The sequence below is a fragment of the Phyllostomus hastatus genome, unplaced genomic scaffold, assembly GCF_019186645.2.
Source record: "Phyllostomus hastatus isolate PE091 unplaced genomic scaffold, TTU_PhHast_1.1 phas_contig_495, whole genome shotgun sequence".
Taxonomy (NCBI): Eukaryota; Metazoa; Chordata; class Mammalia; order Chiroptera; family Phyllostomidae; genus Phyllostomus; species Phyllostomus hastatus.
Window position 1 is genome coordinate 2,132,668 of NW_025333895.1, and position 14,550 is coordinate 2,147,217.

At 44.6% G+C, this 14,550-nt stretch overlaps 1 protein-coding gene across 3 annotated transcripts in view; it reads right to left on the reverse strand.

The window, feature by feature from the left end:
* Positions 1-11,581, reverse strand: part of SCAI (suppressor of cancer cell invasion) — a 109,265-nt gene extending 97,684 nt beyond the window's left edge. For 2 of the 3 annotated variants that reach the window (XM_045846338.1, XM_045846339.1), the window contains exons 1-2: positions 11,452-11,560; positions 10,717-10,761 (exon numbers count right to left, since the gene is read on the reverse strand). In XM_045846338.1, coding sequence (XP_045702294.1) covers positions 10,717-10,761; positions 11,452-11,504 — 98 coding nt within the window. In that variant the 5' untranslated portion in view covers positions 11,505-11,560. Of the gene's footprint in view, positions 1-10,716; positions 10,762-11,451 lie in introns of all 3 variants that reach the window. The other variant, XM_045846337.1, reaches the window with a different exon arrangement.
* Positions 11,582-14,550: the final 2,969 nt, after the last annotated feature.

Genomic DNA, 14,550 nt, shown 5'->3' on the forward strand with positions numbered 1-14,550 from the left:
ACCATGTCGCCCGCCCACAGGCTGCCCCGGCGTCTTCACAACCAGGCCACTGGCTCCCCCCTGCGCAGAGCTGCCTGGCATCACCAGCCTCCCCCAGCCAGAGCAAGGGACTCGGCAGAGAGTGAGAAAGACTCCACCGGAGGCGGAAGCCAGAGTCACCTTCTCACCTGATCCGGGGAGTTACCTCTCATCACCTCTGCTAAGCCCAGACCACACTCAAGGGCAGGAAGGCCAAACTCCATCTTCTACAGAACGGAGAATCAAAGAACTTGTGAATAGATCTTTAAAACCACCACGGGGACTAAAGGAATGACTGGGGGGGGAAACGTAGCCGGATAAGTTACTGAGACATTAGCGGATGTTTTATTCCCACTGCCTTCCCCAGTCCCCAGGAAGACAGCACATGACTCAGGGGAGGTTTGTGTTTGTTTTCCGAAAATGCGAACTCCTTGAGGAGGCTACCCTGAGGGAAGGGTGAAAAGGCAGTGCCTTTGAGGACAGAAAGGTAGAGACAAGAAAAAAAAAAAGAGGTGATTTACCTGGGGAGGAGGAAGAGTCTCGGGGCCTGCAACCCCACTCCCTGGCAGGTTCTAGAACAACGGCAAGTCCGTGGAGGGGAATGGGGTGCGCCATACCTGGGAGAGCGGAAACCTCTGCACCAGGAGCCCCGTAACGGGCAAGGACTCCTGAGCCTGAAACCGGCTACAACCACCAGAGACACCGAACACCGCGGAACCACATCCTCTCCACATCCTCTCCGACGACACACTTACCAGCCGCGGCCACAGCGGCCTGCAAACTGACCTTCCTTCCGCCACAAGCCTCTGGGACACCTGCACAGCCCTCGGGAGGGGTAGATGCCTCTTCTTAGTCACTGAGATTAGAGTGTTCATCAGTTTGGTGGAAATGGGGTGGGGGGTCCCCACAGTTCAATTTCATCTCATTTGAAGAAAATAAATATTGTAACATTTCTTGGTTACCTGATTTTGTGAAGTAAGATTCATACTGACTACATGGTCAATTAATATACTAATTTATGGATGGCTTTTATAACTCATTAATCTTGGTAATTTCAAAGAAAATTGCAAATAAGTTGTTCCCTCAAAACATGATGATTATTCCATCAGTAATATATTTCCCCCAAATTTGTCCTGGCTATATTCCCATAATGTACAGAATATTAAGCAGGTAGTTTTATATCCAAAAAATCTTGGCCTCACAGGAAAGCCATTCACTTAGGTTAGAGACCCACAATATCCATAAAAAAGAAAATAATCAATTCTACCACTCTAGTCACTTCATCTCTCAATAGATCTAACATAATCAGCATTACAGATTACCTGTATTTCAGGATGTTAACCTAAAATGTAACTCCCCACATTGAAGTGTGGGTGTGGGTGATAGAAGTTGAGGTGTGCTACTCAACTTCTATCAAAAAAAAATCCAAGTGGAAAAAATTACATTGATGGAGCATTATTGAAGAACACAGTAATGTATACAGTGTATCCATTCTTCTAAATTTGTTACTTTCATAACTACTTTTAGGATATTCTAATTGAAAACAAGGATTATACAGGGTGGGGCAAAAGTAGGTTTATAGCTGTTTTTATGGAAAATAACAATAAATAAATAATAATACAAGAATTCTGGGTTTTGCACACTCACAACTATAAACCTACTTTTGCCCAGCCCCGTAGAATCCTTGTTTTCAGCTAGAACCTCAGGATGAAAACATAACAGTAACAAGCAGAGTGACGCCAGAACAGGTCTCCTTGGAGAACAGCAGATTCTAGGTCTGAACCAAACACATACAACACGGGCCTGGAATACCCGGTCCAACCAGGAAGCGAGGGAGCTCTCAGAGTCTACGGCAGTCCTGCCCAAGGAGCCGGGAGCCAATTTAAAGAGGTCCCCACAGGGCAAAGTAGGCAGGGTGAACAGTTCAGGTTCCCTGCCATATTCTCAGTTTGTCTACATTCACATTTTCCATATTAAAAATATACAGGCAAACAGAAAGCAGAAGGGATGCCTTAGAGGCTAGTCTGCTAATCTTCTCCTGGCTGCTCCTAGCATCCCACCCTCCCGGGGGCCCCTGAGTTAGTCCCAAGGCACCCCCGGGCTCTGTCTGAACACGCTGGAAAATCACTGCTTGAGCTAGTCCAGATCTATTCCAGAATAAAATATTACATGGGAATGCTAAACACTTTGACCACGCTATCTCGGGCCCCACAGACTCTGCTTTCACAGAACTGAATGTTGGCACTATGCCCGAGGTTTTCACTGACACCTGCTTTGCCAAACCCACTGCATTTCTGTAGGGAGGTTGCTGAAGCAAATATCATCACAAAGAAACTGTAAATAGTGGATGTGCCTGTGTTTCAGTGTAAACTGGAAAACCTGCCTCTGGTTTTCTGAGTAACGACTTCCAGAATCTCAGCTTCCGACCAGACCAGAGAGATCTACCTCCCAGAGATGAACACTACTTGTCTGATGACTACTTACCACTGCAGTGGACAGATAACACTGCAAAGAAAGAGGGAACATCTAAGAGATAGAAAGCAGTTTGGTGTACAGTCTGCCCGGAAAAAGCCCGGCCATGGTTAATACAATGAGGATAGTTCGCACGGCATCGATGTAACGTGGCAGCCAAGGAGAGTGGACTGCAATGCCCATGCGTGAGCAATGACAGCTTTATTGCACTAGTCAGTGGGGGGCAGTAGATGCCATTGAGTGAGCATGTGTACTGTGTGGCTGTCACATTCAAAATGACTGAGCAAATAGAGCAATGAATCTGCATCAAATTTTGCATTAACCTTGAAGAAACCTCCACAGAAACTATTCAGATGATTCAGAAGGCCGCAGCTATGGGCAACTGGTGATGGGCAGCTTCACCACAACAATGAGCCCGCTCACACATCACGCCTCATGCAGAGTGTTTTGGTGAAACATCAAATCACCTAGGTGACTCAGCCCCGCTACAGCCCATGTTTGGTGCCCTGCGACTTCCGACTTTTCCTAAAAATTAAAATCACCTTTGAAAGGGAAGAGATTTCAGACCGTCAATGAGGTTCAGGAAAATACGATGGGGCAGCTGCTGGTGACTGGGAGAACTGTGTGAGGTCCCAAGGTGCCTTCTTTGAAGGGGACTGAGGCGTCATTGTCCTATGCACAATGTTTCTTGCATCTTGTATCTTCTTCAATAAATGTCGCTAGTTTTCATATTACATGTTGGATACCTTCCGGACAGACCTCGTACTTCTACCCAATGTCACCGTACCATTCCACTGCCTTCTTCACATCTCACTCAACATGGTCTCCTAGGTTATTTATTTCTTTTTTTTTCTAGGTAATTTCATTCATTTTCATGACTTGGACCACTGAGTCTTTGCCTTTGACTTCTAAATCCGTATCTCACGCTCCAGACCCACGTCCTCAGCTGCCTGGTTAGAGAGGGTACACTGAAGCACTCTACACTCCACACGGCCGGTCAACTCACAAGCTTAGCCCTCCAAACTTGCTCCTCTTGTATCTGCTACCTCAATTAAAAGTGTTCCCCACTGAAACTAGTATTCAAGCTAAAAGCTCCTCAAGATACAGCTAAGAAAAAGGAAAGGTGGCCCACAGACTGGGAACAATACCTGCAAAACACTTACCTGATAAAGAACTGGTTGGCAGAATACATAAAAACTCTTATAACTATATAAGAAGATAACTGATAAGAATATGGGTAAAATCCCTGGCTAGGTAGCTCAGTTGGTTAGAGCATTGTTCTGATATACCGAGCTTGCAGGTCCAATCTCCAGTCAGGGCACAAACAGGAACCAACCAATGAATGCATGAATGGGTGGAACAACGTCTCTCTCTCTCTCTTTCTATTTCTATTTCTCTGTCCCTCTCTCTCAAAATAAACAAATACAATTTTAAAAAAATTTTTAAAGTGGGTAAAAGACTTGAACATAAAATTCACAAAAGAAGTTACAGTATATGAGTGGTTAATAAATACATGAAAAGATACTCAAAATCATTAGTCATTCGGGAAAAGCAGTTTAAAAACATAATGATAGCTCTGACTGGTGTGGCTCAGTGGGTTGGGCATCATCCTGCGAGGTGAAACGTTGCTGGTTCGATTCCTGGTCGGGGCACATGCCTGGGGTGTGGGCCAGGTCCCCAGTTGAGGGTGTGCGAGAGGCAACTGATCGATGTTGCGCTCTCTCTCTCCTTCCCCCTCCCTTCCCCTCTCTAAAAATAAATAAATATGTTTTTTAAAATAGAAAGAAAGAAAAACAATGACAATATCAAGTACTGATGAGGACATGGAGCCGATGGAATCCCATACCTTGCTGGTGGGTATGCAGAATGGTACAGCCACTGTGGACACGCTGGGCAATCTCTTAAAAAGCTAACCATCCACTTGCAGTAAGACACGGCAGGGTCACTCCTAGGCATTACCCAAGAGAAATGAAAACGTACGTCTGCACAGAGCCTTCGCTCAGACGCTCACAACAGCAGCAGTCACACCAGCCAAAAACTAGAAACACGGCAAACATCCATCCACTGGCGAGGGGATGAACAATGGTGGAAAAACCGTACAATGAGATGTTCCTCGCAAATAAAAAGAAATTAACTGCAATTATACATAATAACATGGATGAATCTCAAAAGCATTATGTCAAGTAGAAGAAGCTAGATACAAAAGACTATAGAATGAACAGTTCACTCACATGAAATTTCAGAAAAGACAAAACGTTTACTGATAGAATAAAAGATCAGTGGTTGCCAGAACCATGACTGCAAGGGAACATGAGCAAATTCTGGGGAGGGGGCATGTCCCATTTCACAATTGCAGTGGGTGGTCACAAAACTGGATACATTTGTCAAAAGTCATCACACTGTATATGTAACCCTGGTGAATTTCATTATTATACAAATAATACATCGATAAGCTGATTTTTACAAAGACTGGAAGAAAAGGCCAAATAAAAGTAATTAAACCAATGACAGTCTCAGCTATCATCTGCTGAGTCCTTCATGGATGTCAGGTAACTGTATCATGTACTTTACAATCATTGTTTCCTGGAATCCTCTCAATGAGCCATTCACTGACTCAACCGACGAAGAGTCACTGAGAACCTATTATACGGGGTGGAGCAAAAGTAAGCTTACAGTTGTTTGTATGGGAAATAATACAACAATTCATAAATACTAATCCAAGAACGAACTCTGCATTTCACATACTCACAACTGTAAACCTACTTCCACCCCACCCTGTATGTGAGGGGCTATTCTAGATGCTAGGAATAGAACAGTAAAGAAAACAGACAAAGATCTCTGCTCTCACAAAGTGTACATACTATTAGAGGAAAGGAATAACCCTACCAGTAGACCCACTGTCATTACCTGCACTTTGCAAGCGAGCAGGCGGGCTCAGAGCTTAAGTACTTTGCTCAGGAGCCCAAAGCTAGTATTTAGAAGACCTGGGACTCAGACTCGAGTCTAGGACTTCCCAACCTCAGCACCGCTGATAACTGGAAGTGGAAAATTCCTAGACGTGCAAAGCTGGCCTGTGTATTATAGGTGTTTAGCAACATCCCTGTTCTCTCTACCCACTAGTTGCCCCCAGGGCTAACAACTAAAAATGTCTCCAGACATTGCCCAATGTCCTGTGGAAGGCAAAATCGCCCCTAGTTGAAAATCATCTCTTAAGCTCTAAAAAATTGACATCACAGCCCAAGCTTTTAAAAACACCATTCTTGCCCTGGCTGGTGTGGCTCAGTGGACCAACTGCAAAGCAAGGGGTCACTGGTTCGATTCCCAATCTGGGGTGTGTGTGCCTGGGTTCCTGGTGGGGGCGGGGGGGGTGGGGCACGTGAAAGGTGGCCACACTTTGATGTTTCTCTCCCTGTCTTTCTTTCTCCCTCCCTTCCCCTCTCTCTAATAGATAATAAAATCTTTAAAAATAAAAACACCACTCTTTCCACACCTGAGACCACTGTGGTTCAGATCCTGAACTCACCTCACTGAAGACCTCGTCCTGCGTCAGTCCACACCCAGGCTCCGCCCAGCCTTTTCCAGAGCCACAGGGCTGCAGGCTGCTGCAAACAGCCTTCCAAGCCTTCGGGCCTCGAGGAAGTGTCCCTGGAAACCGCCCTCACAAGCAGCACGCAGACCGACTAGGAACCCTTCGCAAATACACAGTCATAACACTGTCTCATGTCCTTGTGTCTCTCTTCCCCACAAATATATGAGCTTTGGCCCCCCGGGCAGGGGCCCAATCTCACTCATGTCTGTATCTCTAGTATCCAGAACTAAAAAGCATTTGAGTGTTTTGTAATTCAAACCAATTACACATACCATCAAAATGCCTGGATCCTTTGCTTTAAATACATCTCACACACACAACCCAAATCATCAAGTTTTTTATTCTTTACTTTTTTAAAGAGAGAGGGGAAGGGAAGGAGAAAAAGAGGGAGAGACACATCAACATGAGAGAGAAGTACCGGTCAGTTGCCTCTTGTACGCGCCCCGACCGGGGACCAAACCTGCCACCCAGGCACGTGCCCTGACCAGGAATAGAACCAGTGACCCTTCACCTTGTGGGTACAATGGCCAACCACTGAGCCACACTGGTCGGGACATATAATAAAGTTTTAATTAATGTTAACCCTACCCAAACAAATGGGTCTTATTCCAAACAGGATCTGAAAGGATCCTGTAACTCATAACCCAAGCTTTTATTAACTTTAATATTGAAGTCTTCAGAATTTTCTAAAACCACCCTGAGATGAAGCTTCCTAATCTTTAAACTCCTTTCAGTCTAGCACAGTTTATCAAGGGTATTAAATATTATCACATCATTTTGGACCACCAAAGCCCCATCCCACACTAACTCCCTCTTGCCACCAATTCATTTATTAGTTCATTAGTTTTATTAAGTATCCCCTCAGTACTACAGATACAAAAAGGAAGACAAGGAAATAAAAGTTTTAGTGGGGAAAAAAAGACACACACACAAAAAGAATAACAGTAGGGTATGAGATGCTTGCTTATCTCAAATCATCCTGGTCTTTCTTGAATTGTATTATAGTTTGGTCAGTACTAGGAAGGTTCTCAAAAGATAACGAACGCAGCTGTAACAAATGTTTATCAAAAAGAATGACTTAACAGCAACTATTCTAAAATAAAAATCAAGCTATTGGCAACTATTTTCCAAAATGTAGCAGGATACACAGTGTAACAGTCAACAGCTCTCCACAGCAGGCCAACTCTGAGGGATACTTAAGGCTGCATTCAACAATTAATTCATCTGAAGTGCCCATCAGGAAGTTCTATCCCTCGATGTTGAGAATTTTTATGGCCACAGTATGCAACTGCTGGTAACAGCTGTACAACAACTCCTGGCTACAGTCATGACATCCCCTGGATCTATAACCCATCCTTAGGGCCATAAATGACCATTTTGTTTTCTATTTTTAGGGCAGTCCCAAAACTATTTTCTGAAACCAATCTTGGTCTTGCCCACAGCACCTCTTAAGAGATGTATGCTGGCTGTCCGTCCATTCAGGCCAAAATCCTGACTTGATCAGGATGTGACTTCAATCAGACAGGCGGTCAGAATACACAACCTCACGATTCTTGACGGAGAATATAAACTTAAGCTCACTGCTGCCCAATGGTTACCAAAATTGGGTGACGAGGAGTAATAATATTCACGAAGAAGGACTCATTCACTCAGTCGTTCAGTCCACAGCCTCCTAAAGGCCGGGCACTATTCTAGGTGCTGGGGGTAAGCAAGTGGCCCTGTGGCTCAAACATTCCTCTTCGTCTCTGAGCTGGGCCCAGCCATCGGGGAGCTGTGTACCTAAGCCACATTGCTTTGGCTCTTTGAGGATGTCCTGTTCCCTGGCATTACCTGAGTCTGGAAGGAGAAGCATTGTAAGAAGCAATCTGAAAAAACTCACTACTGTGCTTATCATTGGGATTTTCTCTCCCACAAAACTAGTGTTCCCACTCTGGAGACCAGCAGGAGAGATGTCCCTCAGACCTAACCGTCAAAACAAGCCACGCTTCTCCTGAACGACCTGTGTTAGACATTACAGGCACCGTGACTCTGGAAGCTGAGCTTTGTGTTCTTCTTTGCTTTACTCTAGGATACCCAGAGCCAAATACGGAGCCCACCTTCAGGAACTGTGCAGTACTTTCTAGTCTGTACACTAACTTTTCCACTGGTTTAATTTCATTATCCTTCCCCCATTTCTTCTTTGCCTTAATATCTGTATGATCAATCCTTTGGACAATATATATGTTAAAAAGAGGTGGAAAATAAAAGGCATTTGACGGGTGCTTTTTAGTCTAAAATGTATTACGTATTTTCTATACGCCCGGCACTGTAGTAGGCATTTGACAACTCAGTAAGGGGTGAACTATTATTATTTCTATTACACAGGTGGGGAAACTAGGGCTCAGGGAGGTTTATTAACTTGCATATAATTTCACAACTTGCCTCTGAGAGGGCTAAAATTCAAATTCAACCCGAACCATTACATCTAGGTGTCCGTAAAGGCTATCATGGGAACAAATAAGGCAGAGCAGAGGAAAGAGAAGGAGAGAATGGGGGGAATCAGCACAGAGGATGTGACATTTGAGCTAAGTCTTAAAGGAGGGAGCTTGCCAAGGAACGAGGAGGAAGTATTCCAGGAAAAAAAAAAAAAAGAAAGAAAAAGAAAAAGTGTGAAAAAACCCAGAGCAAAGAGAGAACATAAGTTCTGGGAATGGCAAACAGAACACTGAGTTACATTCAGCAATGAATTCATCATGAAGGATTCACCAGAAAGTTAAGTCATTTCACACCAGACATTTAATAGATCTGTTATTGAGAACTTCCATGGCTATCACACCAAACTGTGGCTCGAAAGATAGGGAGGAGTGAAATAAAGGCAGGCTCTTTTTTATGATTAGGCTAAAAGTCTGAATTATGTTCAATAAGCAATGGGAAAACAGAAAAATCTTAAGCATGAGAATGACAAGATCAACTTGCACAGTATGGTGAATAAATTACAGAATTGAGGTTGGGACACCAGTCAGGCCACTACAAGAGTCTGGCAGTGGCGTAATGAGAGTTAAATGAGGGCTGTCAAACACAAATACAATTCAAGCCATAGATGTAAATGTTCATTTTCCAGTAGCTATTTAGAAGAAGTGAAAATAATTTTAATACTTTTATTTAATCCAATATACCTAAAATATTATACCAGCATGGAATCAATATGAAAATTAGTAATGAGCCCTGGCTGGTGTGGCTCAGTGGACTGAGCACAGGCTGCGAACCAAGGGGTAGCCGGTTCGATTCCCAGTCAGGGCACATGCCTGGGTTGCAGGCCAGGTCCCCAGAACAGGGTGCGTGAGAGGCAACCACACATTGATGTTAAGAAAAAAGAAAAAAAATAGTAATGAGAAATTTTACATTCATTTTTTTGTACTAACCTGAAATCTGGTGTGTATTTTATACTTAGAGCACCCCTCATTTTGGACAATGAGTTTCCACTGGAGATATTTGATCTGTACTTAAATTTCATAAATTTTACAGATGAAAAAGTAGATTCACATACCCAAGTTGGTCCGAACACACGGAACCATTTTTCAATAACACGTCGTATTGGTGTTTGAATTTAAATGATGATTAATGACAGTACAATCTCAGTTCTTGAGTCATGCTAGCCACATTTTGAGTGCCCAACAGCCAGATATGGCCACCACATGAAACAGTCCAGGCCTGACGAGAGACAAAGGGGCTTTGGCTGTTGGCCTCTCCACAATCAGCATTTTCACATCTACCTGCTACGGAGGTTTTCTGTGTACGAACATCAATAACTTACCAAGTACTGACTACGGCAGTAGTCCTGGTCACATCCTCGCTATTACAGCTTACTTTCTCTAGGCCAGAGCCTACATCTGTGAAAAAGGAAATCTTCTAATGACGACACAGAATTGCTATATGGTACCTGAGATGCTGAATGCACTCAAAAATGCTTGTGGAGTGGACATAGGCTCTTTTTTTCCTCCAGAAATAACTCACTTGTTTGCAGATGACATAAGCCCCTTTTTCTATTTCCCTATGATTCAAATGTTTACTAGACTCTATGTACAATGAAAAAAAGAAAAAGCAATCAGAAAACCTATTTTCAATTGGCTATTTATTAGAAGCACTATAGTCTAGTGGATAAGAGCTTAAGGTCTGGAGTCAGACCACCTAGATTCAAATCCTGGTTCTGTCATTTACGGGATATGCAACCCTGAGTAAATACTTGACCTCTCTGTTCCTCAGTTCCCTCCTCTGCAAAACAGTGAAAACGCTACATACTTCCTTAGGGTGCTTCATGGATTCCAAAAAAATAACACATACAAAGCACTTGCGCACAGTATGTGGCACAGAGTAGATGGTCAATAAACATTCGCTTTTAAACAGAGCTGGGGGAGAAGCTGAAATTATGGCTAAAGTCAAAAACTAGGATTTCTCCATTTTCCACATCTCTCCCATATAATCTTAGATTATCCCCTCCCCCTCATCAAAAAAGAAGTCCTGCAGATAGTTACATTCTTTAGGAAACGGGGTAAGTAAAAGGCTTCACCGACGGACAGGGTGTAATTATACATTACGGCACAGGTGTAGCCAAGCAAATGGAGAAACACGAATCAAAATAGGAAGGCATTTTGCCTTACCTGCTTTTCCGTTTTCGAGGTGGTTTCTCCACTGTGCCAGTCAGTCTGTAGACCAAGCAGAGAAGATGGTAACTAAAAGTGACATACAAGAACACGTCCCCGGGGCCCTACTCTGCCAGTCAATAACTCAACGTACCACCCTCTAGGACTATAGGCTCGCTAAACCCATACCCGACCTTCCAGATGCCTAGACTGTTTCCCCTGTCTGCCAACACCAAGCAATGCTGGGTCCCACTGTTCCCCTGATGTCTGCTCAGTCCAAACCTTGCTCTACCTCCAAATCTCCCATTCCATCCTTGGCTCTAATTCGTCACAGCCCAGCTCCCCAAAACCACCCACCGCCACCTACTCATTGTCTGCCTCGTCACCCCCGTACGTCCCTCCGGCCTCCCCTTTCCCGTGCCCACCCCCTGGCGAGCTTGCACTGCCCCTCCGCGCCCCGCCCCTCCGGGCTCCGCGCCCCCCGCATTCCACGGCCCCTCCAAGAGGAGCGCGCGCCCTGCCCCTCCTGGCCCAGTGCCCCCAGCCTCACCCCTTGGCGCCCCCTCCCGCCCATGCCCCTCCTGCCTCGAGGATGCGATCGTCGCCCATCCCGCCCCGCCGCCCTAGGCAGCCCCCGAATCCTTCCAACCTAAACCCCCCTTCCAGCCTCTGCGCCCCGAATGCTTCACGGCCCCAAGCCGCTATCCCTCGGCCCGCTCCCGCGCCCCATCCCCAACCCAGTCCCCGCCCCACCTGGGGGCCAGGCGACTCCGCGGCTGCTGGGGCTGCCGGGCTCCTCTGACCATCCGGCTCCTGCTCCGCCGCGGGAGCTGCTCCGGCGGCCGCAGGACTCGCTCGGGAAGCTGAGGCGGCGGAGGATGGAGTAGGCGGAGAGGCGGGAGGAGGGCCTCGCGCCTCTGCCAGGCTTGCCGTGGGGCCCGCCTCCCCCGCTCCTCTCCTCAGCTCCTATTGGTTATAGCTGTACGGTACCCGAAAGCCTGGTGGCCCATTGGACGCTCCGGCCGTCACATCCCGCCACCTAGAGTTTGGTTGAGACTGCAGGTGGCGGCAGAGGTGCCTTAGAGACGGCTGGCAGGGCCAGGGAGACCTGAGCGCCACCGTGCGTCAGAAAGTAGAAACTGCACCTTTGGCGCCAGACACCTGCAGGCAGGTTCAGCTCGCTAGGCGTCCTGCATCCCACACACCTGCTGGCGCCCCCATACACTGCACCACGCCAGGACTAAAAGCCAATCACCGGAACTACCCAAACTCCTCTGGCAGATGCGACAGTGAGGCAACTCTCCAAAATAAGCTTCATTTTGAACCACTTCCTTGTATGCGGCTCATCTCGACATCAGCGATTTTCAACTGGTGTGCTGCAAGAATTTTGAGAACATGCAATACCTGACTATTTAGTCAGGGGCATTGACCTTTCTTCTCCTAAATTGTCAAATTAAAAAATGACAACAGCAGTCCAGTGTGAATGAATCAAAATTATACCTATCTTTTGTCACATCGGCAAAAAATTTTTTGGTGTGCCGCGGAATACTAGTGTGTGTGCCATGAGAGGACAAAAGTTGGAAATCGCTACTCTACATCATGCTGAGGAATAAAATGCTCTCACAGTTCCCAGGTACCCTTCACAGAGAATCCAGCCAGAAAACTCTTTAAGAGTCTACCCAAATTGTGGTTTCGATGCTCAGTCCTCTTCAGAAAAGATCACAAGCTTGGATGCAGGTTTCCAAGAAAGCAAGAGATTTTCTTTAATTGCCATGTACGAACAACACTGCAAACAACTGATGCCATAACTAAGAGCAGTGTTCCATTTTCGAAGACCTGAATAGACTGATCCCTGAGTATATGCTAATTGTCCTGTGACACTACAGATCATTTTAAGTTCTATGCCAGTTAATCAATAAATTTCACTGTATTTTTATTGTTGACAGACAACCAGCACACAAGCACAATGTTAAGGCCATCCTTCAAAAGTAAACCGTGGCTCATTACCGTGTTATAGAACCCTCCCTTGAAGGTAGTATCCCTTTCAGCCTCTCTATATTCCTTGTGTACTTTTTGTTTGGTAGATCCTCGGCATCCACAAAAAAAAGCTGGGAGGAGGCATAAAACTTTCTTTTAAACTACTTCCACTAGAACATTTTTATGCATTAAAAATGAGACAGCTTAGAACAGTATACACCAATAGGTTAAGGACAAGTCTCTCACTGATTTTCAAATGTCAAAAATGAGGATACTAGTTTTCCACAAAACCAAATTTATGGCTGCCTTTATGCAGAAATGGCCCTTTTTACGTGTGATGTTAAAAAAGACCTTCCTTCTATAAAATACTAATGGTGGTATACTGTAGAGAAAAATTTTTTAATGGCTATGAGCTGCCCTGGCTGGCTAAGCTTAGTTGGTTAGAGTGTTGTTCTGATCCATCAAGGTTGAGGTCAACCAGTAAATGCATACATAAGTGTAACAACAAATAGATGTTTCTCTCTCTCCCCCTTCCACTTTCTAAAATCAGTAACTTAAAAAATTTCAAAATAAATGGCTATGAGCTGACAAGGAAAAAACATCAAACATCTGTTGGTCCCCTACATTAGTATTTTATGTAATCCTAAAATCACAGAACCACCACCACACCAGTCCCAACCGACGGTATCCACCTGTAGTATCACCATGCCAGGAAGGGTGAACCACCCCAGAATAACGCCAGACAAGACTGGAGAAGGTGGGGTCGAAGTTCTGGTGGAGAGGATTATCAACCCACTAGCAAACTAATCTTAAAATATCGCTCACTACTTCTTAAAATATGGATTAAAATCTTCTGCCTGGTTTTTCAAAATTGGCCAATGCCTCTCTGATACATGGAAGATATTAACAGAGCTGTAGTTATTCATGAACGCTCTCCAGAGAAGTGCCCTCAAGCCATATTTTTGTCATGTCCAAATTCTAGTAATCTTTACTTTTGTGCTTTTACTATATGAGAAATGCACCTCCCATCATTCCAGTCCATGTTCAATTCATACTTCCTCTTTTAAGCCTTTCCTGATTACTCCATCCTACATCAAACATTTCCTTCTCCAAATTTGTTGTACTAACATAAGCTTTACTATGTCAGCAATTATATATTGCCTTGGGTTATCACTTCTCAACCACACTGAATTTGGACAAATGGTATATTATAAGTACTCAATAACTAGTAGCTTTGGGCCAAGGACTAGGAGCTTTATGAGTGCTTTTTAATCTTGTTAACAAGCCTGTATGGTATCCTGAATAGACACAGAATTTCAAGATTCAGAAAACCCAACTTGCTCAGGGTCACAGAGCTACAATAACAAATATTGCCTAAAATTTCTGTAATAGGACTTAAGATGTACTTTGGTATGCCCTGCAGTGATTCAAGTTCCAGCTCTCCTGAGCAACCTTGGGCAAGTTACCCAACCTCTTAAAGCCTGTTTACTTGTCTGATAAAAAAAAAGTAATATATTGTCATAGAGCCATAGTAAGAGTACCACAAAATAGGGTATCGTGACATTTAGCTAAGTGTGCTCAATACGGGTTAGCTGCCAGGCATGGTTAGGGTTTTTACCTATATCTGATCACAAAACCTATGTTTTCCACTATTCCATAATGCTGCCATGCGGTCTTCTCTATCCCATTCCCATTTGCAGACAAAAGCAGGTTGTTGAGCACAACAGTGGGTGCCCAGGGAGTTAGTGAAATGTACTTATGTCATGAGTATTTTTGTTGACACACACACACAAAATAAAATCTTCATAAATTTCATGCATTTTTGATTAACAACAACAACAAAACACATCTGAGTGATCTAAGCCAGCATAAGCA